We start from the raw sequence: 27911 nt of genomic DNA, 5'->3' as shown, positions 1-27911 counted from the left end.
TGGACGCTAGGTGTAATGTAACAGTGTGGACGCTAGGTGTAATGTAACAGTGTGGACGCTAGGTGTAATGTAACAGTGTGGACGCTAGGTGTAATGTAACAGTGTGGACGCTAGGTGTAATGTAACAGTGTGGACGCTAGGTGTAATGTAACAGTGTGGACGCTAGGTGTAATGTAACAGTGTGGACGCTAGGTGTAATGTAACAGTGTGGACGCTAGGTGTAATGTAACAGTGTGGATGCTAGGTGTAATGTAACAGTGTGGACGCTAGGTGTAATGTAACAGTGTGGACGCTAGGTGTAATGTAACAGTGTGGATGCTATGTGTAATGTAACAGTGTGGACGCTAGGTGTAATGTAACAGTGTGGACGCTAGGTGTAATGTAACAGTGTGGATGCTAGGTGTAATGTAACAGTGTGGACGCTAGGTGTAATGTAACAGTGTGGATGCTATGTGTAATGTAACAGTGTGGATGCTAGATGTAATGTAACAGTGTGGAAGCTCGGTGTAGCAAATGTCTCCCATTTGGAAATAACTCTGGACCATGCCAATGTTCTGCCAACCATGTCTTGTCAATATCTCCTAGTTGTCTTCATCACTTTAGGGGACCTCTATCTAACCACAGAGTTAACCGCCCAGGGGTTCATTCTTTGTTTAATTCCTCTGCTATTCTAGGTCTTGGCGCAGGAGGATATCCACAGGGACAGGAGAAATATGGTGAGGGAGTCACCCTGAGATGGAAGAAGAGGGGTCAAGAAGTGGATGTTTTCCCTAAGATGTCCTGTCTTGAAAAGATAGAGGGCATCAACAAGCAGGATGTACACATGGAAGGAGAATAACTTTCACCCTAATTAATGTCACTAATAACATCACACTCCAAAACATGCATGCTAACGAAAGTAATGAAACACTCCCTGGACATGTCACGTTGTAATACCTAATCACTCACCCTAAACACTCCGAATTACCATCAGGAATGACCATCTGAAACATACCTGATCAATTAATCCATAATCATGTGATAATCCATAATCATGTGATAATCCATAAACGTGCACCATATGGATGACCCCTTTAACCAGACAGTTATGTTTGAAAAACATCTGTTTCAGGAATGCCAGCTCATCAAAATATGCATGTTCAGCACATCATTCATGACATCATCTGGATGATGACATCTACATATATCTTCATTCTAAAGGACACATAGCAAAACAAATTGAAGACTCTCCATTTGATGATTACCTTCACACAATCATACACACATTCTGTGTTTCACTTCTCATCTAACACACTCTCTATGCTCACTCTGATCAGCTCTGTGTAATCCATTTTTGTTTAACTCGCGTGCCTCCTCCTTCATGCAGTACCTTGTGTGTGTCTGTAGAGGGTGCTGGCTCTGGTCCTGGTGGTGCTCTGCCTTATGGGGGCCAGCCTGTGGTACCTGCTGGGCTGTGGCCTGATGGTGGGAAGTTGGGCGGGTACAGCCCAGAGCCCTACGGGGTTGTTCAGCCTATGGGGCTGGGGCATGATACTGGCCTGTGTAAATACACTCTAAAGAGAGGGAAGGGTGAACAAAGGAATAACGAGAGAAAATAGAGGCAGAAAAAAGACTGAAAAAACTGAGTGGTCAGGAAAAATAAAGAGGTAGAGAGAGGCTGAAAAGTAGAGAGATGAAGAGAAGGATTAGACAAAGAAAAAAGCAAGTCAGTGATGAACACTGAAGCAGCAACAGAGGGACTCAAAGGTCACTGTCACAGGAAAGCCAGTAATCATTGTCATTTTGTACATTTGCATACAGTTGATGCCATAAATGAGTCATATGTTTTCCATCCATTGATGTGGTCTGTTGGGTGGGAGGAGAGATGATGAGACTCTATAAGCGACCCTTGTGGTGTTCCACAGGGGGAGGAATCAGTCAGCTTCCTTACAATGGAGCCCCAGTCAATACTGCTGGTCTGGATGGTAAGAGCATAGTGACCCAAGGAATCTTTAGTATTACAATTACTTGCTGTGACTTGTGACCCTGCTTATACAGTGTGGATGTGTGAGGAAGAATAAAAACTGTTTGCGTGTGTGGTTGTAATAATAAACTCTCCCAGCAGGTGATGGAAGCTTCCCTTATGGTGCTCAGCAACTGGGCCTTGGTGGTGGTGATGGAGGCAAATCCTCTGGCAAATATGGTGAGACTGGTAGTGTGTGTGTGTGTGTGTGTGTGTGTGTGTGTGTGTGTGTGTGTGTGTGTGTGTGTGTGTGTGTGTGTGTGTGTGTGTGTGTGTGTGTGTGTGTGTGTGTGTGTGTGTGTGTGTGTGTGTGTGAGAGAGAGAAAGAAAGAGAAAGAGAGACAGAGATTGTGTGTGTACAATGTGCGTGTTTGTGTTGTAATTTCTCTCTAAACATGTCTTGCTTCTGCTGTCTCTGACTATCTCTCTAAAGGCAACGGTGGATTGCCACAGGGTGCACAACAGGGTGCACAACAGGGTGCACAACAGGGTGCACAGCCTTATGGACCTGCGACTGGTGGTGGGAAACCACCATGCAAAAATGGTATATGTCTTTGTGTACATGTCCGTTTGTCCTATATGTGTCGTCTGTCGCTATACGTATGCGTTTGTGTGTCCGCACGTCCATCTGCTCATGTGCTATATATGATGTTGTGTGTTTTCTGTAGTATGTCTGAATGTGTTTGTCGTTGTTCCTCCTATTTACATGTGGGTACTTGTCTCTTGTCGTTTCAGGAAACGGAGGGGGCTTTGGTGCACAGCCAGCAGGTGATTAAACTCACACTCACAACCACATCCCCTACACTGCTTGCCTCAGGAAATGATGTGTGTAGTGACTGCTTAAGGTGTGAATGCATGTGGGTGAGGAAGAGCACACATTTTTCAGTGTTAGTCTGTTGTGCGTGTCTTGTAAATGTCCCTTGTGTCTGTGTGTCCTGTTTGTGGTAAATATTGTTACGACTCATCTTGTCACTGCTTAGGCTATGGTCAAGGACAGCTGGGTGCAGGTCAGAGTGCCCCCTACAGTAATGGTAAGTTATAAAGTCACATTCCCTGACTGAAAGTCCTGCTCTCCTCTGTCAGAATAACCATATTAGTTCCTATCAGTGGAGGCTGGTGAGGGGAGAACGGCTCATAGTAATGGCTGGAATAGAGTAGATCCATTCCAGCCGTTATAGTAATTATCGTATAGAGAGGGAGGTTATTGATTGGAATGGAGTGGATGGAATGGAATGAAATGTGTTGCATTCCATTTCATTGACTCCATTCCAGCCATTACTGTAAACCATCCTCCCCTCACCAGCCTCCACTGGTTCCTACATCTAACCAGGGATGTCCATTAACACCGTTGCATTTTTGTTTGTTTTGTTGTTTGGCTGTTTTGTTGTCTGCTGAACTAACAAAACCTAAACCTCTGACTGTGTGTCTCCTTCAGGAGCAGGAGGGAAGGAAAGCCAATATGGTGGTGGTGGACTGACTGGATTCTTTGGAAATGGAGGATACAAAGGTGGGTGGGATGAGTGTTTGTTACTCATTTATGCTTGTCTCTGTGACTGAGCACATGAAGTCACCTTACTAGGCATTTAGATCAGAGCTTCATGGCCTACCTTGTTTTATTGTCCTCTTTAACCAGCTGCTTCACTTAGCAACATTTCTTATCTCTCTCTCTCTTTCTCTGTCCAGGTTAAGTCAATCAGCTGAGGCCTTCTTGAAGTGAATATTTGTTCCGTTCCATCATGTGTTCATTGTGATGTTTGTTGTTTGGTCTGTTGTTACATTTAACTATTCCATTTTTGTTTTGTATTTGTGTTTTTTGTTTTTGGTTCTTGTCTTTTCTATTGTTGTGTGTCTGTCCCCTCTCTTCCTCTACTGGTTTTGGAGATTGTGTTGCCAGTGTGTTTGTGTTCATATCCATTTCACACTAAAGGGCAGAAAGCAACCACATAATGTCTGTCAGTCTCCTCGTTCTTTTATCCTTGGCACCAGTATTGTAAATGTACTGTACATGTGATGTGGGGGTTGAGTTTTAAGACTGAAGCTCTATGAGTTTAAATCAACACCAAATAAAATAAAATTCAAAGACCTATTCCCAAAACCTGACACCTGAGTTCTTCTGAGGTCATTATAAAGGGGGATATTCTCTGGGACATTGTGATGGACAGTACATACAGAAGATGTCATGTGTATGAAAAACTATTCCTTAATACCTCAGTATGCCAGTGGTGTTTGTTCATGACATAGTACTTCTTATGTTACTGTATTGCTATTACTGACAATGTATCCCCAAAGACCTTTAATCATGTTCCACAACGGAAATAGTTTTGTCGTTATCTCAACACGGCAGTTTGTTTCATTCGTCTTTTGCATGGCGTCACCTGAACTTCATCCGTGCACAGGAAACCATAGCCCTTCCTCTCTCAAGTAATGCAACTGTGCCTTCAAACAACTAATATCTCACATACAGTAAACGAAACCAAATGCAACATAACGTAACAATACAACACCTGACAGAAAAAGAAATGACAGCTATGCACGTGCTCATCTTGCATCAACATGTACATATTGCCTGATTGTTAACTTCAGAGAACTTTGCATTTGAGACATAAACGAGATCTCCCTGTGTGTGCTATAAGCATTTTATTATGCATAAAGTAACCCAATCATTCAACAATTTGAAACTGAATGCAAGCTACCTTGTAAATTAACACAAACAAGTGCAAAACAAGCAACTAATACTCCCAATTGTTTTATTTAAATGTAACCTTTATTTAACTAGGCAAGTGAGTTAAGAACAAATTCTAATTTACAACGACGGCCTACCCCGGCCAAACCCAGACAATGCTGGGCCAATTGTTCACTACCCTATGGGACTCCCAATAATGGCCAGATGTGATTTGAACCAGGGACTGTAGTGATGCTTCTTGCACAGAGATGCAGTGCCTAAGACCTCTGCACCACTCAGGAGTTCAAAGATACAGTATAGAAAACAAAACCCACTTTAACAAAACATTTATTTTAGTATTTTAGGTTGGAGAAATCTACCTGAAAAAAAGATGTGGGGTTTTGACATGGATCACCATGCATACCTCTAAAATCAACCAGACTCCCTGTTCCCTGTACTGAGGCTCTTGTTGTCATGGAGATTGGGTCCGTCCAACAAGACTCCCATACTCACCAGCATGTCCTTTGGAATGAGTCGGGAGTGGCGAGACACATAAACCTTCTCCAGGTGGGGATTCATAGGGGAGGGCACATAGTCCATACAGGCGGAGCCACCTAGACTGGGGGCACACACCGCCTCCCACTTGTAGAACATTTGGCCATGCTGGAGGTTGCAGAGATCCACCTTCACCCCGGCTGTCAGCTCCTTCTCACATTCTCCTAACAGGTCGTCATTCCACTTGTCGTCTTCGTCCCACACCTCAAATCTCAGCTTCTCACTGGTTGACAGATCCACGGTTCCCAGGTCATAGCTCATAGCCCAGCTGGGGTTGTTGTTGTTGTAGATAACTTTAGTGCGTCCAATTATCTGGCCTGCGAAAGCCACCTTCACGTAGCCGTCAGTGGCAGTGGTGTGGTCTCCCCACAGGTTGGCCCCTCTCTGCACAGTGATGACCACCCGCGCCAGGCCCTTGCGGGTGGGGCAGCAGTCGGCGCTCACCCCGGGGTTGTTGTGGCAGTTGCAGACGCAGGAGTCTCTGTGGTCACTTTTGATGCCAGTTTGACAGGGTTCAGAACAGTTCTTCCACAAGGCCTTCTCCAGGATGTAGTCACTGATGGCCTTGCGCAGGTGCTTCCGAGCTGGGTTGGTGGTGGGCAGCAACTCATGGAGAGATTCCAGCGAATAGGAGACTATGTCCGGATAGTGTGGTAGGGAGTTCAGCCATTCCTTGTAGGAGGCAGGATCTTTATCAGCAGAGAAGAGGAGCTCTGGTTCTGTGGTGTGGCCACCTTTCACCTCTGTGAACCTGTAGGGTGTCAGAGGGGGAAAAGGTTTTTGTGAGGGGCAGTACACATTTCAGCAAGGGAGAGTATGTATTGATTAGGGAAGTGTGAAGAGAGAGAGAGACAGAACTAAAGAAATGGTGTGAGGGAGAATCTATATGTGAAAGAGCAGCAGACTATAATTCCCCACCTATCATTGAAGACACTGGAGAAGCTGGCCTTGCTCTCTGTCTTAGACTTATCCTCCTGACAGTGCTTGAACTCAGTCTTCAAGCTGTTGCTGTCACCCACACTGGCAGACGCCTCCACATCCAGACACATCTTCACCTCCTCCGCACTGAGACCCTGCAGGCTGGCCTGGCACTGCTTGATACTGGTCACAGACTGCACCGTTCCACCCAGGCTCACCTACACACAGGATGAGAGGTAGAAAGTAATGTAATTTCCCAGAGAGATGCCAGTAAACTGCACATCTAGGGGCAAACATCCCTAATTTTGATATGTAGTTTGTGTGCCTATTGCCTTGATGATTTACCACATTGATGTTGACCATCTCTCTCCCTCACCTTGGTAATGTAATGCGTGCCAAAGTTATCAATAAGCTTGTAATAACGTTGTTTGTTTTCTTGTTGATATATTTTGGGGAGATTCTTCACTGCTGTCTTGAATTCTTGGTGTAACTTGGGCTGGCCAGATACTCGATAGCTATTTGTGGAGAGAGAAAAGAGAGAGGGGGGTTAATGTTGTATGGATACAGACAAGCCCTCATAAAATGAAATGAACATTCAAAAACACACTTGTATTTACAATCCCCAAAGGAAACTGAGATGAGGTTTCACAGAGACACATGGGTAAAAGGAGCTCATGCTGTGTGGGCCACCTGATGTTTACCTGTAATACCCGCAGGACACACTGTGGCTTGTGAAACTGAACTTGTCACTCTTGGTTTTCTCCATGGAGTACTCAGCCAATTTGGAGTTGGTTCCAGCGAGCATAATCTTCCCACTTATTGATCCCTTCTCTAACTCTAGATTGACCTGCCAGTTATTCTCCACAGAAGAGCCACTGGAGCTGACGAGAGACTCACTGGAGCGATGGAGTTTACTGGACACTTTCATACTACACTGGTGGTTTGGTCTCCAATCCACCACTGCCAAAGGAAGCTTCTGTTGTTTCCCTTCCAGATAGGGATTCTTACAGAGGGTGCAGGTCTTGTCTTTGCGTTTCCACACGTTCATGTCAATGACAAAGGCTCCTTTGCGTTTCATTTTGGTGATGTCAAAGCCTTCCCCTGCTAGGTTGGTTCCAGGAGCAAATTCTGCCTCTTTGCACTCATTGGCTGAGCCGATGGTGCATGATTGGCAACTGGGATGAGGAATGGACAACATAAGCCCTGCCCAGAGGCACACTATCAATAAGGACATCCTGGATGAGGTGAGATGTTTGCGACGGGCACCTACAAGTCACTGTTTCATGCTGAAGAAAAGAAAAGTTATTTGTGAATTAAAGGTTAATTATTATAATGAAGTAAACAATTATTGATGACCAAGATATAACATACATAACTTATTACAAGTCAGCATGCAAACGTAACCTATAGACTAGATCATAAGCTAGCAATGTTTACCATATTTTACACAAACATATGAAAACATGGTGCTGGTCTACATGGAACTTCTACAAAAATATTCCCAATTTACATAATGGTTATTGTTGAATTCTAGTTCCATCATCATATTCATTCCCTGAATTGAATCCTCAATGGAAATGAATCTTGACCCTCAACTATGAAATACATAATAGGGTATAAGCATTACACTCGCATAAACTCAATCTTGTTCTATTTCATCCCACTTGTTATTTATTTATTTCAAAGGCCACTCTCTTAATGACTGTACAGTTTTTTTGGTGCATATTTTGTTCCATTTCTCTTTCTTTTGTTATCTAATGTGGTAGTAAATGTGTTACCGCAGCCTACTATCAAAGTCAAATCCAATTATTAGAATGTGTACTCAAAAATAATATTTTTTGTCCATATTCACATATCTACTTGTGTATGTTTCCTTTCTATAAAACTGGTGCGAAGCAAAACTAAATATACAGCATTAAAACTCACCTTTGACCAGTCTGTCCACTATGTGATGGATGTGAGAGTGAGAGGCTGGGGCAATAATGTACCGTAATTAAGTTCCTTTTTGATATAGGAAAAGGTGTGTTCGTACTCAAACGGGACCAGCAAATGGAAGGTTGAGGGGATGTTGGTCTTAGTATAGACAACGCAAAAGAGTGTCTGCCACAGAATAGAACATTCTGTGGTTTCAGAGAGCGAGAATTGAGCGGAAGAGGGGTTGGAGTGGTGGTCTGGTGTGCTGCTCAGTGGAAAAATACGACAGTGGTCTTTCAGTTAAATGCCTTTATCTGACAGACCATTTACTTTGTAATTTCTCTGAAGTGGTGGTGTGGGTTGATAAAATGAAACTGTTGAGAAGATAATGATAGCCTACTAGGTCTAGGAAACCCTTGGTAATGTGATATAAGAAGGAATTTACCTTCTCAATTATAGAACAGCTAATTCAATATAACAATCTACATGTATGTTCTGAAATGACCAAATATAATCAGTTTGTTACAGTAAAAGAGGAAGAGCAATATGAGCTGGCCATAGATAACTGAAGGAAGAATGGTTTTAATTTTGTCAATAAAGTTTTTAAAATGTTCAATATGACATTACACCATTACACTAATAACAACAAACACATAACACACAACAAGACAGAAAACAAAACAGCAATCAATCATTCAATCAATCAAATGTATTAATAAAGCCGTTCTTTCATCAGTCACAAAGTGCTGTACAGAAACCCAGCCTAAAACCCCAAACAGCAAGCAATGCAGGTGTAGAAGCGCCGTGGCTAGGAAAAACTCCCAAGAAAGGCTGGAACCTAGGAAGAAACCTAGAGAGGAACCAGGCTATGAGGGATGGCCAGTCCCTTCTGGCTGTGCCGGGTGGAGATTATAACAGAGCATGGTCAAGATGTTCAAATGTTCATAGATGACCAGCAGAGTCAAACAATAATAATCACAGTGGTTGTAGAGGGTGCAACAGGTCAGCACCGCAGGGGTAAATGTCAGTTGGCTTTTCATAGCCGATCATTCAGAGTATCTCTACCGCTCCTGCTGTCTCTAGAGAGTTGAAAACAGCAGGTCTGGGACAAGGTAGCACTTCCAGTGAACAAGTCAGGGTTCCATAGCCGCAGGCAGAACAGTTGAAACTGGAGCAGCAGCACGGCCAGGTGGACTGGGGACAGCAAGGAGTCATCAGGCCAGGTAGTCCTGAGGCATGGTCCTAGGGCTCAGGTTCGAAAAAGAAAGAAAGAAAGAAAGCACCATTCATGCATACAGTACCAGTCAAAAGTTTGGACACACCTACTCATTGAAGGAGTTTTCTTAATTTTTACTATTTTCTACATTGTATAATAATAGTGAAGACATCAAAACTATGAAATAATAAATATGAAATCATGTAGTAACCAAAGAAGTGTTAACAAAATATATTTTATATTTGAGATTCTTCAAAGCAGCCAGCCTCCCTTTGCCTTGATGACAGCTTTGCACACTCTTGGTATTCTCTCAACCAGCTTCATGAGATAGTCACCTGGAACGCATTTCAATTAACAGGTGTGCCTTGTTAAAAGTTAATTTGTGGAATTTCTTTCCTTCTTAAGGCGTTTGAGCCAATCAGTTGTGTTGTGACAAGGTAGGGGTGGTATAGAGAAGATAGCCTTATTTGGTAAAAGACCAAATCCATAGTATGGCAAGAACAGCTTAAATAAGCAATGAGAAACGACAGTCCATCATAACTTTAAGACATGAAGGTCAATTGATGCGGAAAATATCAGGAATTTTGAATGTTTCTTCAAGTGCAGTCGCAAAACCATCAAACTCTATGATGAAACTGGCTCTCATGAGGACCAACACAGGAAAGGAAGACCCAGAGTTACCTCTGCTGCAGAGGATAAGTTCATTGGAGTTACCAGCCTCAGAAATTGCAGCCCAAATAAATGCTTCACAGGAGACTGCTTGAATCAGGCCTTCATGGTTGAATTGCTGCAAAGAAACCACTGCTAAAGGACACCAATAATAAGAAGAGACTTGCTTGGACCAAGAAACACAGGTAATGGACATTAGACCAGTGGAAATCTGTCCTTTAGGCTGAGTCCAGGTTTGAGATTTTTGGTTCCAACTGCTGTGTCTTTGTGAGACGCAGAGTAGGTGAACGGATGATCTCCGCATGTATGGTTCCCACCGTGAAGCATGGAGGAGGAGGTGTAATGGTGTGGGGGTGCTTTGCTGGTGACACTGTCAGGGATTTATTTAGAATTCAAAGCACACTTAACCAGCATGGCTACCACAGCATGCTGCAGCCTACCATGCTCATTTTCAAATGTGTAGGAAGTTAAACCATGTTTGAGATTCCATTCTTCCACTCATCGAGAGAGAGAGGGAGTGAAAGAGCGGGAGGGAGAAAATGAAAGAGTGCAAAAATCTGTGTACAACGTAAAACACCAAATAATGCATGCAGAGCAGAATTAGGCCGATACCCACTAATTATCCAAATCCAGAAAAGAGACAAATTCTACAACCACCTAAAAGGAAGCGATTCCCAAACCTTCTATAACAAAGCCATCACCTACAGAGAGATGAACCTGGAAAACAGTCCCTTAAGCAAGCTGGTTCTGGGTCTCTGTTCACAAACACAAACAGACCCCACAGAGCCCCAGGACAGCAACACAATTAGACCCAACGAAATCATGAAAAAACAAAAAGGTAATTACTTGACACATTGGAAAGAATTAACAAAAAAACAGAGCAAACTAGAACGCTATTTGGCCCTAAACAGAGAGTACACAGTGGCAGAATAACTGACCGATGTGACTGACCCAAATTTAAGGAAAGCTTTGACTATGTACAGACTCAGTGAGCATAGCCTTCCTATTGAGAAAGGTCGCCGTAGGCAGACCTGGCTCTCACGAAAAGACAGGCTATGTGCACACTGCCCACAAAATGAGGTGGAAACTATGCTGCACTTCCTAACCTCCTCCCAAATGTATGACCATATTAGAGACACATATTTCCCTCAGATTACACAGACCCACAAAGAATTTGAAAACAAATCCAATTTTGATAAACTCCCATATCTATTGGATGGAATACCACAGAGTGTCACAGCAGCAAGATTTATGACCTGTTGCCGCAAGAAGAGGGCAACCAGTGAAGAACAAACACAATTGTAAATACAACCCATATTTATTTATTTATTTCCCCTTTTGTACTTTAACTAGATTTGCACATCGTTTCAACACTGTATATAGACATAATATGACATTTGAAACGTCTTTATTCTTTTGGAAATTGTGAGAGTAATATTTACTGTTCACTTTTTATTGTTTATTTTACTTTTTTGTGTTTTTTTTGTTTATTCATTTCACTTACTTTGGCAATGTAAACATATGTTTCCCATGCCAATAAATACCCTTGAATTTAATTGAGAGAGAGAGAGAGAGAGAGAGAGAGAGAGAGAGAGAGAGAGAAAGAAAGAAAGAAAGAAATGAGTGTGGAAACAATATTTTAGATTCATATTTAGAGAAACATTCATATGCTCCTAGTAACTAAGTTATTACTTTTTGGTAAACAATTGTTTTTTTATTGAATCACAATCTATACAGTCAATTAGAATTATTAAGCATACCTCCAACAATATAGGGACAATATATTTTCTCTATTCTTTGCGCTCTCACATCTACAGAATCTTATCAGATAGAAACGCACCCATATAATAATATAATATATGAACACACCCATGAACACAATTCTGCGCTCCAATTGGTTTAGTAATGGCGTGTTCATGTTATAGGCTTTCTTATTGGCTAATGAAGGGTGAACATCGAGCGCAAGCTGCGAGGGCTGGTTGATTGACATGGCTCCCGCCACCCTGACTGGCACTACAGTCAACCTTTCACCTTCTTATCCAATGTGCATTTTTGTATATTTTAAAATAAACTTTGCTATTGTAGGCCTACATTTGTTCACTACGTAAAAGTAATTAGAACAATACATAGAAGATGTAAGATTAATGTACAAATAACTGTTTCTTCTTCATGTTTCCTAAATTCCAGAGAGGATAGCCTAATTATTGGTGCAGCCATTATTAAACATTATTCCAAAATAATACCAGACAGTGACTGGTGAGGTATGTATCCCTGTCTCCCTTGTGCTGTTTTCTCATAAAAACCCAGTGTCAGTCCCCCGCAATAATTCTCTTCAGTACCGCTCTATACCAACATTGGATTAGAGCGTCACTGTCCGGTACAGGGCATCAATCATCCGATGCGAGGGACTCGACGCCGGTGAATAAACGAGTCACATTTAACAAGAGTTTGGACGGAATCTTTATGGGAAGTGGGGGTACCAATACGAGAGAAGATTTTGACACGAAAATCTGTATTTTTTGGTGTCGGATTGACATCTTCCTTATCCATATTTGTTTGAAATCTCCCGGTGCAAATCACAGCAGTAGCACGCTAACGCGTTCTATCGCACTACATCTGTAGTTGTTGGTCGGTGACAAACTAGCTACCGTTAGTTAGCTGTAACCAGAATATGGATATTTTTGTAAAGACAATAGAGGTGACTGTGCTCGAACGTTTAGCTGATTTTACGTTATGACCTGCTAACGTTAGTACTGTATTGGAAATCTGACCGCTAAACCCATTCCTCTGTAGTCAGTGGTATCAAGGTGACGGATGGAAGTAGCTAAGCTAAAGCCACTGGACTTGTGAACCGGTGAAGATAAACTAACTATGGCTAATGCTATGTGCCGTGGAATGTTGTACGCTAGCTAGCGACACATTGAGTAACGAGCTAGCAGCTACCATGAATTATATTGTGTTAGCTAACCTCCGACAGATGTTGGGTGGTATGTCGGCAATCAAATGTAATATGTAATGTATACCACGGGCTTACACCATGTATGTGGTTGGCCTCGTCCTTGTCAACCCCTGTGGTTGACACAAGTATCGGTTTTTAAAAGCAAACAGCGGGATAAAAACGCTGTCACCGGGTAGTGGTGCTGAAAAGAAAGAACATATTTTCTGTCGCTAGCTCGCTACAGTACTGTAGCAATGGGAGCTAGCTAGCTATGTAGCTAGCAGCACATTATAGCTAGCTCACCCCCCCAGATTTTATCAATGGTGTCTAATAAATTTTTATTCGCAATAATTCTATTATATGTGTATATAGGTGTACAGTCATTATTTTACTTTTTTGGCGGCGTCGTTTTAACTATTTTGGTTGCTATGGCATTTTTAAATGGACCCAGGCTATTAGACTGGGCGAATTCACCTCCTCATCTTCAATTCAACAAATACGTCCTGACTGGATACCGACCAATATCTTCTGTCCAAGACTGTATAAGAAGCCTTTTTTACATGCACAACGAACTGGGAAACATATACACACATGGTGAGTTTAAATATTTTGAGCTGAAGATAACTTGCTGGCTGGCTAGCTACATTTCTCTAGAAATAAATGAGTGGGTTTGCTAGCTAGCAACAGAGCAGTGCAGATCTTGCCTGGGTGAAGGCTTTGCTATGGAGCGATTTCAGTGCAAATAGAAACGATTTAAATTCAATATTTTTGTATTAAGATATTCAATTTAAATTCTATATTTTTCGATTTGTAATGCACAAATTGAGTTATTGAATTCATGAATTGCACTTGTATTTCATGATTTGAAACTGAATTGAATGAATATTGCATTCCGTTTTAAAATTCATTTTCAATTGCATTAAATATTCAAATACAATATTTATATATTACATTTCCATTTGATATATATTGCTTTCATTGTCTGTGTATTAAGTTTACAAAATGTAATTTAAAGTTTAGCAAAGTTTCAATTTGTAAGTCGCTCTGGATAAGAGCGTCTGCTAAATGACTTAAATGTAAATGTAAATATATATTCAACTTCTCAGATGCGTTCAGATTCACTTATCAAATTTAATTCTTTAAATTCAGATTCAAAACTAGAGACATCATCCTGGTACTTTGCTAGCAAGGAATAACAGATAGAATCACACACTCCAGGGTTCTCTCCGGGATATTTTAACAAGGTGGTGCTGCAGAGTACGGCTGAGGGGAGTTCTGGAGCAGAGATTTTTACATTTTTAACACGTGTAAGTGCAATTTCCTCCAATCTAGAGCAAAAAATACTCTATTAAATGCTAACAAAAAATGTTTTTACATAGTGGTGCAGCCAGTCTACAAGGTGGCGCAGCACTGCACTTACATTGGGGAGAACCGTGCGCTCTGTGTTATTAAACAGGTTTCAAGCGTTTTCTAAAGCTAATGTGTCATGTTGAATTTATCTTCTTCCAGTGAATTTGTCTCTAGCGTTTGAACTCTTTGGGCTATAAGCTATTATGACCCCTTTGCTGAAAGCTAAAATTGGAACATGGATGTGGTTTCTGTGACCATGCTTATGTGATGAGAACCTTGCCTGAGATTTGAAGACGTGTTAGTTTGACATGTTAGACATATTAGTTTCAAGTCTTCGGCAAGGGTACTCATTATAATGTGACTGACTTGGTGAAGACTTTGTTAACCTGCTGAGCTAAAGCCTAGGCATTGGTTCTGTGACTTGGATGGGTCTATTCAAGGAGGAGGTCAAAGGGGGGTGAAGTGTAACAGGTGGTTCATGGACCATGCTTGCATGATGAGTACTCTGAGACCTGAAAAGTTGCATTGTCTGGCACACAGGAGGCCTGGGTTATAACCTAATCATGTCTTCCGGTCTCAGGCAAGGTTGTTCATCACATGCATGGATCACCAAACCACCGCTGTTGTGCTCTCATTAAATGTGGTCAACAGATTCTTATGCTTCTGTTTGCCACAGAAAGTGTTGTTCTACGGTAGGCCTGAGTTCGAACCCAGTCAGTTATATTGATGCCGTCAGTATGAGGTCTAAGGTGGGTGAAATGTAACCAAGATCCACACTCTTTTAAAACTTCTTGGCGCACCCATCCCGTTAGCGGGATCATTTTCGTCAACATCCAATGAATTGCAGAGCGCCAAATTCAAATTAAATTACTAAAAATATTTAATTTTCATGAAATCACAAGTGCAATATAGCAAAACACAGCTTAGCTTGTTGTTAATCCACCTGGCGTGTCAAGTTTCAAAAAAGATTTACAGCGAAAGCAAACCAAGCGTTTGTGAGGACATCTCTCTCAGTAGACAAAACATTACAAACAGCTAGCAGCAAAGTAGATTGGTCACAAGTCAGAAAAGCAATAAAATGAATGGCTTACCTTTGATCTTCGGATGTTTGCACTCACGAGACTCCCAGTTACACAATAAATGTTCCTTTTGTTCAATAAAGATTATTTTTATATCCAAAAACCTCCATTTGGTTGGCGCGTTATGTTCAGTAATCCACAGGCTCGAGCGGTCACGACGGGGCAGACAAATAATTCCAAATAGTATCCGTAAAGTTCGTAGAACTTATAATCAATCCTCAGGTTGTTTTTACAATAAATAATAAATAATATTTCAACCAGACCGCAGCTTTTTCAATAGGACAGAGAGAGAAAATGTCTTCTCCAAGCTGTTGGCGCATGCAAAACTCTGCTGGCACCCAGCCATCCTCTGACACTAATTTTTCAGAATAAAAGGCTAAAACTATGTCTAAAGACTGTTTACACCATCTGGAAGACATAGGGAAAGGAATCTGGTTGATATCCCTTTAAATGGAGGGAAGGCATGCAATGGAACAGGGAGCTTTCAAAATGAGAGGCACTTCCTTGTTGGATTTTCCTCAGGTTTTCGCCTGCAATATCAGTTCTGTTATACTCACAGACAATATTTTGACAGTTTTGGAAACTTTAGAGTGTTTTCTATCCTAATGCATATTCTAGCTTCTGGGCCTGAGAAATAGGCAGTTTCATTTGGGTATGTTTTTCATCCAAACATCAAAATACTGCCCCCTACACACAACAGGTTAATGAGTAACCTTTATTTTTTTAATTTAACCTTTATTTAACTAGGCAAGTCAGTTAAGAACAAATTCAATTTTTTACAATACTGGGCCAATAGTGCACCGCCCTGTGGGACTCCCAATCATGGCCAGATGTGATTCAGCCTGGATTTGAACCATGGATTGTAGTGCTGCCTCTTGCGCTGAGATGCAGTGCCTTAGGCCCCTGCACCACTCAGGAGCCCTTGCTGTAGACACTTGAAGACTTTTTAGCTTCCTGAACTCATCCATATGGGATTTAGCTAAGTGGGCTAACAAAGTCTTATGACATGCTGGAGATCCGGTTCAAACCCAGTCAGTCACAAGAGCAAGATTAAATAGGGAGTGGAAAAGCTATCCTAGCTATATATTTTTGTCACACTCTATTACGTGTCCTGCGTGTCCTGTGTGCATCATAGAGGGGAACAGAAGGAACAACAATATTCAAGAGAGTCTTAGAGAGTCCCATTCAGGAATGGGGTCATAATAGCTTATAGCGAAAATGGTACACACATTAGAGCCAAGTTAATCGTAAGAAAATAAAATTAACATGCCACATTGGCTTCAGAAACTGCCGGAACCCTGTTCAACCTGTGGAATGTTTGATTCAATCTGTTAACTTCTACCATTTCTTGCTGACAAAGTACCAGGATGTTGCCTCTGGTTTTGAATCTGAATTTAGAGAACTGAATTTGAAAATGTATTTAATTCAATTGAAATTAAACTTTAAAAATATTAATTCAATTCAGTTTTCAATCATGAAATACAAGTTCAATTTATTTATTCAATGATTCAATTTGTGCATTACAAATTCAAAACTGTTGAATTCAAATAAAGTTTATGTTGGCACTGAAGTTGCTCCGTACTGTGACCAGTGACAGCAGCCATGGAAAGTGTTAGCTGGCTAGCTAACTAGCAAGCAGCTTGCTATTGTAGTTAGTTGAATCACAGTAAGTTACCATAGGCAAAACCAAAGACAAATCTCATCACCAACTGATGACTAATATAATAAGCTTTATGTAAAGTTTTGGTTGCACTTGGTAGTACATTACAGCACAGAATAAACTGGTAATAACGTGGTAATTATGTCAGAAAGTATGGTAACAAGTTTTAGATATTCACAATGAATTTGCCCACATACTCTTATAATTTCAGTATATGTGTTGGGCAGAGAAGGAGAAGGCTAAGGCTGTCTGTGTCTCTAAAAATCCTCTTCATTTTCAGATTGAAGTGACCAAGATTGCATATGAAACCATGGTCTCTAGCATAGGATTCTTGATGACCTCAAGTGAAGTCAACTTGTTGAGTGTTGAGTTTTAGTGTCAGCCAACTCCTTCCATTTGACTTACAGCACACCCTGCCAACAGTCATTAAAACAGACAGGATTAGTGATCACCAGGGCAGGGGGGAATTTATTCCTGAAAGGAAAAGGAATCCTTTATTCAGACCAGGAATGATTGATTGATTGGCAGGCAGCTTAGCCTCTCCCTTACTATGCAATTTGTCATTCAGAGAAAGTAATTAAAAGAAAAAGGATGTTCAGAGTAAAAGGTTTGTCATTCAGAGAAAAAGGTTATTGCAATATTCTTGCAGCATAATAGCATTCAGAAAATAGGCTACATAAATACGGATGTATGACTCATTGGGTCTCATTGGGTGAAAGCGTCTGCTAAATGGTATATATTTATATATTTCAAGTTGGTGAAGTCACACAGGTCCCATTTTGGTAGTATATGGCACCTGAAAAACAAATAAGATCATACAAATGGAGTCCACATGCTACATTTGCACAATGGGTTCAACAGCTGGAATACTTTTGGATAGAAACATGCAACTCCTGTCTAAAGAGTAGCAATCATACTTTGGACCGCTTCGGCTGTGTTTACACAGGCAATCCAATTATATTTTTTACACTAATTGTTTTTTGGGCCAATCAGATCAGCTCTGAAAAATATCTGATGTGATTGGTCAAAAGACCAATTAATGGAAAATCCCCAGAATTGGGTTGCCTATGTAAACGCAGCTTTAGAGAGCCTGTCCAGTTGTACTGTTCAGTAGTGCTGAGGGAGGGTATGGAGGGAGGGGTGCAGAAGAGATCACACTCAAAATAGATTTATTTATTTTTATTTATTTATTTCACCTTTATTTAACCAGGTAGGCAAGTTGAGAACAAGTTCTCATTTACAATTGCGACCTGGCCAGGATAAAGCAAAGCAGTTCGACACATACGACGACACAGAGTTACACATGGAGTAAAACAAACATACAGTCAATAATACTGTAACAGGTTTCTTCTAACTCCTCCTCTGACGAAGAGGTGGAACAAGGATCGGACCAAAATGCAGCGTGGTTAGTTAGATACATCTTTAATGAAGACGAAACACGAACAATACAAAACAACAAACGTGGAAAACCGAAACAGCCCTATCTGGTGCAACAAACACAGAGACAGGAACAATCCCCCACGAAAACACTCAAAGAATATGGCTACCTAAATATGGTTCCCAATCAGAGACAACGATAATCACCTGACTCTGAGAACCGCCTCAGGCAGCCATAGACTAATCTATACACCCCACACAACCCCAAGACGAAACACACCACAAATAAACCCATGTCACACCCTGGCCTGACCCAATAAATGAAGATGAACATAATAAATAAAGACCAGGGCGTGACAAATACAGTATAAACAGGTCTATATACGATGTGAGCAAATGAGGTGAGATAAGGGCAAAAAAAGGCCATGGTGGCAAAGTAAATACAATATAGCAAGTAAAACACTGGAATGGTAGATTTGCAATGGAAGAATGTGCAAAGTAGAAATAAAAATAATGGGGTGCAAAGGAGCAAAATAAATCAATGAATTAAATACAGTAGGGAAAGAGGTCGTTGTTTGGGATAAAATATAGGTGGGCTATGTACAGGTGCAGTAATCTGTGAGCTGCTCTGACAGTTAGTGCTTAAAGCTAGTGAGGGAGATAAGTGTTTCCAGTTTCAGTGTTTTTTGTAGTTCCAGTCATTGGCAGCAGAGAACTGGAAGGAGAGGCGGCCAAAGAAAGAATTGGTTTTGGGGGTGACTAGAGAGATATACCTGCTGGAGCGTGTGCTACAGGTGGGAGATGCTATGGTGAGCAGCGAGCTGAGATAAGGGGGGACTTTACCTAGCAGGGTCTTGTAGATGACATGGAGCCTGTGGGTTTGGCGACGAGTATGAAGCGAGGGCCAGCCAACGAGAGCGTACAGGTCGCAATGGTGGGTAGTATATGGGGCTTTGGTGACAAAACGGTTTGCACTGTGATAGACTGCATCCAATTTGTTGAGTAGGGTATTGGAGGCTATTTTGTAAATGACATTGCCAAAGTCGAGGATTGGTAGGATGGTCAGTTTTACAAGGATATGTTTGGCAGCATGAGTGAAAGATGCTTTGTTGCGAAATAGGAAGCCAATTCTAGATTTAACTTTGGATTGGAGATATTTGATATGGGTCTGGAAGGAGAGTTTACAGTCTAACCAGACACCCAAGTATTTGTAGTTGTCCACGTATTCTAAGTCAGAGCCGTCCAGAGTAGTGATGTTGGACAGGCGGGCAGGTGCGGGTAGCTATCGGTTGAAGAGCATGCATTTAGTTTTACTTGTATTTAAGAGCAATTGGAGGTCACGGAAGGAGAGTTGTATGGCATTGAAGCTTGCCTGGAGAGTTGTTAACACAGTGTCCAAAGAAGAGCCAGAAGTATACAGAATGGTGTCGTCTGCGTAGAGGTGGATCAGAGATGTTAGACAGGAGGCTGGTGGGAGGAGCTATAGGAGGACAGGCTTATTGTAATGGCTGGAATGGAATAAATAGAACGGTATCAAACATGGAAATCACATGTTTGACTCCATTCCATTTATACCATTCCAGCCAATACAATGAGCCTGTCCTCCTATAGCTACGCCCACCAGCCTCCTCTGGTGTTGGATTGCATTGGCTGTATCACCTGGACAGGACAAATTATTTTACATTCGGAAAAGCAGAGTGAGCAAAAGATCGGGAAGAAGGCAGGATGTGGAGGAGAGTGATATGTGTGTATCAAATTTCAAGGACCTGATTTTGCTCACCAAGCACATCCCAATAGCCTAAGTTAAGCAACCTACAACACATCTCTGTAGTTTAAGGGTAATTCCATGGTAACGGAATTACGCTGCACTTTTTCACAGGAAAGAACTGTGATCTTTGCATCTGCACTGTTTTCCAGTAAATGTTTTAATTATATTTACTGTGCAGGGATCTCCCAAAGAACGTAAGAGAAAAAAAACCCAGTGCCTTCAGAAAGTATTCATACCCCTTGACTTATACCTCTTTTTTGTTACAGCCTAAATTCAAAATGGATTTAAAAAACAATTCTCTCATCCATCTACACACAATACCACATAATGACAAAGTGAAAAATGTTTTAAACATTTTTGCAAATGTATTGAAAATTAAATGCAGAAATATCTAATTTAAATAAGTATTCACACCCATAAGTCAATACTTTGCAGAAGAACCTTTGGCGGTGATTACAGCTTTGAGTCGTCTTGGGTATGTCTGTATCAGCTTTGCACATCTGAATTTGTGTTTTTTCTCAAGTTCTGTTAAGTTAGATGGGGAGTGGCGGTGAACAGCAATCTTAGTCTTTCACAGATTTTCAATAGGATTAAAGCATTCCAGCATTGCTTTGGCTGTACAGTGTGGCAAAAAAGTATTTAGTCAGCCACCAATTGTGCAAGTTCTCCCACTTAAAAAGATGAGAGAGGCCTGTAATTTTCATCATAGGTACACTTCATCTATGACAGACAAATTGAGAAAAAAATCCAGAAAATCACATTGTAGGATTTTTAATTAATTTATTTGCAAATTATGGTGGAAAATAAGTATTTGGTCAATAACAAAAGTTTATCTCAATACTTTGTTATATACCCTTTGTTGGCAATGACAGAGGTCAAACGTTTTCTGTCAGTCTTCACAAGGTTTTCTCACACTGTTGCTGGTTTTTTGGCCCATTCCTCCATGCAGATCTCCTCTCGAGCAGTGATGTTTTGGGGCTGTTGCTGGGCAACACAGACTTTCAACTCCCTCTAAAGATTGGAGGGAACGTAAATCTGTTGGAACGTAAATCTTCTCCCCAGTCTAAGATCATTTGCACTCTGAAGCAAGTTCTCATCAAGGATTTGCCTGTATTTGGCTCCATTCATTGTTCCTTCTATCAGTCTCCCAATCCCTGCAGCTGAAAGGCATGTCCATAGTATCATGCTGCCAGCTGCACAGTAGGGATGGTGTTAGATGGTTGGTGTTCTGTGCCTGGTTTTCTCCAGACATAGCGCTTTGCATTCAGGCCAAATAGTCCAATTTGTCTCACCAGACCACAGAATATTTTGCCTGATGCTATCAGTCTTTCACGTGCATTTTTGCAAACTCCAGGCATGCTGTCGTGGCTTTTTCTCAGAAGTGGCATCTGTCTGGACACTTTCCATTAAAGTGCTGTAGAGACTGTTGTCCTTCTGGCAGGTTTTCCCATCTCAGCCAAGGAACTCTGTAGTTCTGTCAGTGTTCATTGGGTTCTTGGTCACCTCCCTGACCAAGGTCCTTCTTGCCCGGTTGCTCCATTTGGTCAGAAGGCCAACTCTATGCAGAGTCTGGATAGTTCCATCTTTTTTTTATTTTCCCAATGATGGAGACCACTGTGCTCTTGGAAACTTTGAACCATCTACAAGTTGTTTTATACCCTTCCCCAGATATATGCCTCATCACAATCTTGGAGATGTACTAGTTACTTGGACTTCATGGGATTATATCACCTCTGAAATATATAGACAGGTGTGTTTCTTACTAAATCATGTCCAAAAAATTGAATTGGCAACAGGTAGACTCCAACCAAGTTGTAGTGAAGTGTGTCTAAGCAAAAGAGTGTAAATGCTTATGTAAATGAGATATTTCTGTATTTCATTTTCAATAAATTTGCAAAAATCTTGAAAAAAATACGTTTTCACTTTGTCGTTATAGGGTATTGTGTGCAGATGGGTGAGAAAATACATCTATTTAATCCATTTAGAATTCTGTCTGTAACAACAAAATGTGGAATAAGTGAAGGGGTATGGATACTTTCTAAAGGCACTTACACTCAGTGGCCAGTTTATTAGGTACACCCATCTAGTACCGGGTCAAACCCCCCTCTTGCTTCCAGAACAGCCTGAATTCTTCAGGGCATGGATTCTACAAGGTGTGGTTGGTGTACAAACATGGCTCAGTTGGTAACAAGGGACTTAACGTGTGCCAAGAAAACATTTCCAACACCATTACACCACCGCCACCAGTCTGTACCGTTGACAGCAGGATGGAGCCATGGACTCATGCAGCTTAGGCCAAATCCTGACTCTGCCGTCAACATGACATAACTGCAACCGTGATTAGTCGGACCAGGAAAAGTTGTTCCATTCCTCAGTTGTCCAGTGTTGGTGATCACGTTCCCATTGGAACCTCCTCTTCTTGTTTTTAGCTGATAGGAGTGGAACCCGGTGTGGTCGTCTGCTGCAATAGCCCATCCATGACAAGGGCCGACGAGTTGTGCGTTCCGAGATGCCGTTGTACTGCTCCGTTATTTATCCGTCTGTTAGCTTGCACGATTCTTGCCATTCTCCTGTTTTCGCCCACAGGGCTACGCTGGCTGCATGCTTTTTGTTGGTCGCACCGTTCTCAGTAAACCCTAGACACTGTCATGTGTAAAAATCCCAGGAGGCCGGCCATTTCTGAGATACTGGACAATCGTACCACGCTCAAAGTCACTTATGCCTAGCGTTGAACACCTAGCGTTGAAAACCTAGTGTTCAATCAAACAGTAACTGGGTGCCTGTTTGCCTGCCACATGACTCACTGTCTATAGGACCGAACCATTTAAAAAATATTTTTTGTTATCAAATAAGGCCATTGTTTGCTCTAGATTACAGGAAATTGCAGTTACAGGTGTTCATAAATCTTTGCTGTACTCTGCAGCACCTCCTTGTTAAAATATCCTGGGGAGAACCCTGGTGTGTAAGTTGGTCAAAGTAGTCAATGTACATAGTAGTTTTTTGCTTGCCATACAGTCTCTGTGTAATTCTGTTACCGTGGGATTGCCCTGTCGTGCAGCAGTAATTGTTGCTGAAGCTAAACAAGAGCTTGTGGAAGGTGAAAAAAAGTGTCTATGTCACACCCTGACCATAGTTTGCTTTGTATGTTTCTATGTTTTGTTTGGTCAGGGTGTGATCAGAGTGGGCATTCTATGTTGGATGTCTTGTTTGTCTATTTCTATGTCTGGCCTGATATGGTTCTCAATCAGAGGCAAGTGTTAGTCATTGTCTCTGATTGGGAACCATGTTTAGGTAGCCTGTTTGGTGTTGGGTTTTGTGGGTGATTGTTCCTGTCTCTGTGTTTGCACCAGATAGGGCTGTGCGGTACATACCAGCTCCACGTATCGGCCGGGCTAGAGTGGGCATCGAGCCAAGTGCCATGAAGCCGGCTCTACGCATCTGGTCTCCAGTGCGTCTCCTTGGGCCGGCTTACATGGCACCAGCCTTGTGCATGGTGTCCCCGGTTCGCCTGCATAGCCCAGTGCGGGCTATTCCACCTCGCCGCACTGGCAGGGCGACCGGGACCATTCAACCGGGTAAGGTTGGGCAGGCTCGGTGCTCAAGAGCTCCAGTGCGCCTGCACGGTCCGGTCTATCCGGTACCACCTCCACGCACCAGCCCTCTGGTGGCAGCCCCCCGCACCAGGCTGTCTCCGTTTCATCCCTACAGCAGCTCCCGCCTTTCCGGCGCTGCCGGAGCCTCCCGCCTGTCCAGCGCTGCCGGAGCCTCCCGCCTGTCCAGCGCTGCCGGAGCTTCCCGCCTGTCCAGCGCTGCCTGGAGTCTCCCTCCTCTCCAGCGCTGCCTGGAGTCTCCCGCCTGTCCAGCGCTGCCTGGAGTCTCCCGCCTGTCCAGCGCTGCCTGGAGTCTCCCGCCTGTCCAGCGCTGCCTGGAGTCTCCCGCCTGTTCAGCGCTCCCAGAGCTCCTGCCCCTCAGTCCAGAGGCGCTAGAGCCCCTCATTCCAGAGGCGCCAGAGCTACTCAGTCCAGTGCTGCCAGAGCCTTCCTCTCCAGCGTTGCCGGAGCTTCCCGTCTGCCCAGCGCCATCTGAGCTACCCGTCTGCCCAGCGCCATCTGAGCTACCCGTCTGCCCAGCGCCATCTGAGCTTCCCGTCTGCCCAGCGCCATCTGAGCTACCCGTCTACCCAGCGCCATCTGAGCTACCCGTCTGCCCAGCGCCATCTGAGCTACCCGTCTGCCCAGCGCCATCTGAGCTACCCGTCTGCCCAGCGCCATCTGAGCTACCCGTCTGCCCAGCGCCATCTGAGCTACCCGTCTGCCCAGCGCCGCCCGTCTGTCCAGCGCCGCCAGTGCCGCCAGTCTGCCCAGCGCCGCCAGTCTGCAAGGAGCCGCCAGTGCCGCCAGTCTGCAAGGAGCCGCCAGTCTGCAAGGAGCCGCCAGTGCCGCCAGTCTGCAAGGAGCCGCCAGTCTGCAAGGAGCCGCCAGTCTGCAAGGAGCCGCCAGTCTGCAAGGAGCCGCCAGTGCCGCCAGTCTGCAAGGAGCCGCCAGTCTGCAAGGTGCCGCCAGTCTGCAAGGTGCCGCCAGTCTGCAAGGAGCCGCCAGTGCCGCCAGTCTGCCAGGCGCCGCCAGTGCCGCCAGTCTGCCAGGCGCCGCCAGTGCCGCCAGTCTGCCAGGGGCCGGCAATGCCGCCAGTCTGCCAGGGGCCGCCAGTGCCGCCAGCCTGCCAGGTGCCGCCAGCCTGCCAGGTGCCGCCAGTCAGCCAGGGGCCGCCAGTGCCGCCAGCCAGTCAGGGGCCGCCACCGCCCCTCAGCCCTTCTGTCCAGTGCCCCTCAGCCCTTCTGTCCAGAGCCCCAGCCCTTCTGTCCAGAGCCCCTGCCCTTCTGTCCAGAGCCCCTGCCCTTCTGTCCAGAGCCCCTGCCCTTCTGTCCCGAGCCACCGCCCCTCTGTCCCGAGCTGCCTCTCTGTCCCGAGCTGCCGCCCCTCTGTCCCGAGCTGCCGCCCCTCTGTCCCGAGCTGCAGCCCCTCTGTCTAGTGGGGTCATTTAGTAGGGTCGCCGTGGTTAGGAGGCCACGGAAGCGGACAATGGGGCGGACTAAGACTATGGTGAAGTGGGGGCCACGTCCAGCACCAGAGCCGCCACCGCGGACAGATGCCCACCCAGACCCTCCCCAATAGGTTCAGGTTTTGCGGCCGGGGTCCGCACCTTGGGGGGGGGGGTACTGTCACACCCTGACCATAGTTTGCTTTGTATGTTTCTATGTTTTGTTTGAGTGGACATTCTATGTTGGATGTCTTGTTTGTCTATTTCTATGTCTGGCCTGATATGGTTCTCAAACAGAGGCAGGTGTTTGTCATTGTCTCTGATTGGGAACCATATTTAGGTAGCCTGTTTAGTGTTGGGTTTTGTGGGTGATTGTTCCTGTCTCTGTGTTTGCACCAGATATTGCTGTTTTAGGTTTTCACGTTTCTTGTTTTTGTTAGTCTGTTCATTTATAGTTTAATTCATTAAAGAACCATGAATAGAAACCATGCTGCGTTTTGGTCCGCCTCTCCTTCACCGCAAGAAAACCGTTAGTCTATGCAGTAGCGCTATGCCGTATTGCTAATGTGATTGGAAATTCATAACACATTTGAATTTTTTTGTAATTTCATTGGAATATAATAACAGGTGAAAATAAACTATCCAGTACAGTAGTGAGAACTACAAGCATTTTGTATTGGTAAATCTGGTGCTAGTTATCAGCAAGATTTAGGCCTATTTGACCGAACCCTGTTTATCCCCTTCACCCCTTTCTGACAGGTATCCCTCTGCTCTGCTTCCTGTTCCTCATCCCGCTCAACTTCCCCTGGTCCCAGATCAGTGTGACATGGCTGGGTGTGGTCCACTTCCTGGCCTGCCTGTCCCCCCAGCTGGGCTCTGTGCTCTACCACCTCTTCATGAACCACGAGGGAGGAGAGCCTGTCTACCACACCCTTCTCACCCTCGACATGTGTGGCATCTGCATGATCAACACGCTGGGTAAGCAGAGGGGCTTCTGGGTAGCAACTAAAAGCTCTCTACTCTCTCATTCTTTCTTTCATTCTCTCTACCTTTTTATCTCCTTCTCTTTTATTTCTCTTCCGGCCTTTTGTTTTCTGTGTACACTCTCTGGTGCACTCTTTTTGTGCAATCCATTTTTTATTTACATATATGCAAATCATCTTGAGTATCCAATAACCAGTGGGTCCTTCCAGCAATTTGGTGCATTTCAAGATGTGTAACTTGGTAGGGGGGAAAAAAAGGTTTGAATTCACACTTTGTCATAAAGAGCACATGCATAACCTAATAAAAATAAAAACATTTTCCCATCGCATAAATAATGACTATAGTAACGACCTAATAAAGTATTATTATTATTATTAAAGCTTTATTTTGACTGAAGTCATCTATATAATACAGTACCAGTCAAAAGTTTGGACACCTACTCATTCCAGGGTTTTTATTTTATTTTTACTATTTTCTACATTGTAGAATAATAGTGAAGACATCAAAACTAATGAAATAACATATATGGAATCATGTAGTAACCAAAAAACTCTTAAACAAATCAAAATATATTTTCTATTTGAGATTCTTCAAAGTAGCCACCCTTTGCCTTGATGGCAGCTTTGTGTGCATGATTCTCTGGGATGGGAATATTTGTTGTGGTGTAGTTCAATGACTAACTGCCTCTGACTTTGTGTGTTGTGTTTGCCTCAGGAGCGCTGCCCATCGTCTACAGCACCCTGCTGTGCTACCCATTCACCCGCACAGTGGCTCTGCTCGTCTACATCCTGCTGTCCAGCTACGCTATCTACTCGGCCATCACGGCGCGGAGTAGCGTGCGGCGCCTGCGCTCCTTTGCCTGGCAGGCCCTGTTCCGCTTCTCCTTCTTCCTGCTGCGCTGGGTGGGCGTGGGCGGCGGCAGCCCCACCTCGCTGCAACACTTCCTCACCATGGACGCGCTGGCTGTACTGGGCGGGATCATCAACATCTCACGCATCCCAGAGCGCTTCCGCCCGGGCCTCTTTGACTACTGGTGCAACAGCCACCAGATCATGCACGTGCTGGTGGTGGGCTCCATCCTCTACCTGCACTGGGGTGTGCTGGACGACCTGCTCTGGATCAACAGCCACCACTGTCCCTCAGACTGAGCCCCACCCTGGCTGGAGGGGGACCAGCGGGGAACAGGGTTTAGGACCTCTGGGGGGGGACTGTTTCAAAAGGTAATACTTGGGAAGGGAAGATGGGAGGTGTTCATGAAGACGTGCATGGAAGGCCAGATAAAGTGTTTTACATAATAGGGATTGGTGCAGGCTTTGACACATGTGCATCTAGCAAGAATGTTCATACTGTATCTGTGTCCACCTTGCCATTATACATGCGTTGCTATTTATATTAGGGAATATTGGCTCACTGGTCAACACACACACACACAGCAGAGGATCTGTGAAGATTACACACAAAGGAGATTAAGGATTTGATATCAGAAATACACATAGAAATGTCTACCAAAAAATCATGATATGCAAGTGAAGTTACACTTGAGCAATAGTTAATTTGCTGTTGACTTATCCTCATGTGATAATTACCATTTCAACCTATGTCTTTTATCAAAGTGGATCCGTCAATGATGCATTCATTCTTTCTGAAGTATTTTTCAGATGTCATTCTATTGCAACCTATGCAGCACATAGCATATAAACTTCAGAACAAACACACACACCGCACACACTCACAGCGTAGCATGCATACATGCTAGTAATGCACAAGTAATGCACAAAGCAC

General features: G+C 43.5%; 3 protein-coding genes across 3 annotated transcripts in view; 2 read left to right on the top strand and 1 right to left on the bottom strand.

The window, feature by feature from the left end:
- Positions 1-4102, top strand: part of LOC135553819 (uncharacterized) — a 36951-nt gene extending 32849 nt beyond the window's left edge. The window contains exons 15-22 of the mRNA XM_064985755.1: positions 675-716; positions 1905-1964; positions 2105-2182; positions 2436-2546; positions 2738-2770; positions 2983-3033; positions 3438-3509; positions 3686-4102. Of these exons, the coding sequence (XP_064841827.1) occupies positions 675-716; positions 1905-1964; positions 2105-2182; positions 2436-2546; positions 2738-2770; positions 2983-3033; positions 3438-3479 (417 nt within the window). The 3' untranslated portion in view covers positions 3480-3509; positions 3686-4102. The remainder of the gene's footprint in view (positions 1-674; positions 717-1904; positions 1965-2104; positions 2183-2435; positions 2547-2737; positions 2771-2982; positions 3034-3437; positions 3510-3685) is intronic.
- A 512-nt stretch (positions 4103-4614) lies between these two features.
- Positions 4615-8212, bottom strand: LOC135554431 (perforin-1-like). Its single transcript, XM_064986743.1, has 5 exons — positions 8064-8212; positions 6839-7423; positions 6514-6652; positions 6138-6355; positions 4615-5970 (listed from the first exon to the last, which is right to left on the bottom strand). The coding sequence occupies exons 2-5, from the start codon at positions 7369-7371 to the stop codon at positions 5097-5099; spliced, it is 1764 nt and encodes a 587-aa protein (XP_064842815.1). The 5' UTR covers positions 7372-7423; positions 8064-8212; the 3' UTR covers positions 4615-5096.
- A 4100-nt stretch (positions 8213-12312) lies between these two features.
- LOC135553747 (progestin and adipoQ receptor family member 4-like) lies at positions 12313-27282 on the top strand. Its single transcript, XM_064985693.1, has 3 exons — positions 12313-13468; positions 25905-26123; positions 26844-27282. The coding sequence occupies exons 1-3, from the start codon at positions 13195-13197 to the stop codon at positions 27275-27277; spliced, it is 927 nt and encodes a 308-aa protein (XP_064841765.1). The 5' UTR covers positions 12313-13194; the 3' UTR covers positions 27278-27282.
- The last annotated feature ends 629 nt before the right edge of the window (positions 27283-27911 follow it).

This window comes from Oncorhynchus masou, chromosome 14 (assembly GCF_036934945.1).
Source record: "Oncorhynchus masou masou isolate Uvic2021 chromosome 14, UVic_Omas_1.1, whole genome shotgun sequence".
NCBI classification, from domain to species: Eukaryota; Metazoa; Chordata; class Actinopteri; order Salmoniformes; family Salmonidae; genus Oncorhynchus; species Oncorhynchus masou.
This window is presented reverse-complemented; position numbering and strand designations above follow the sequence as displayed.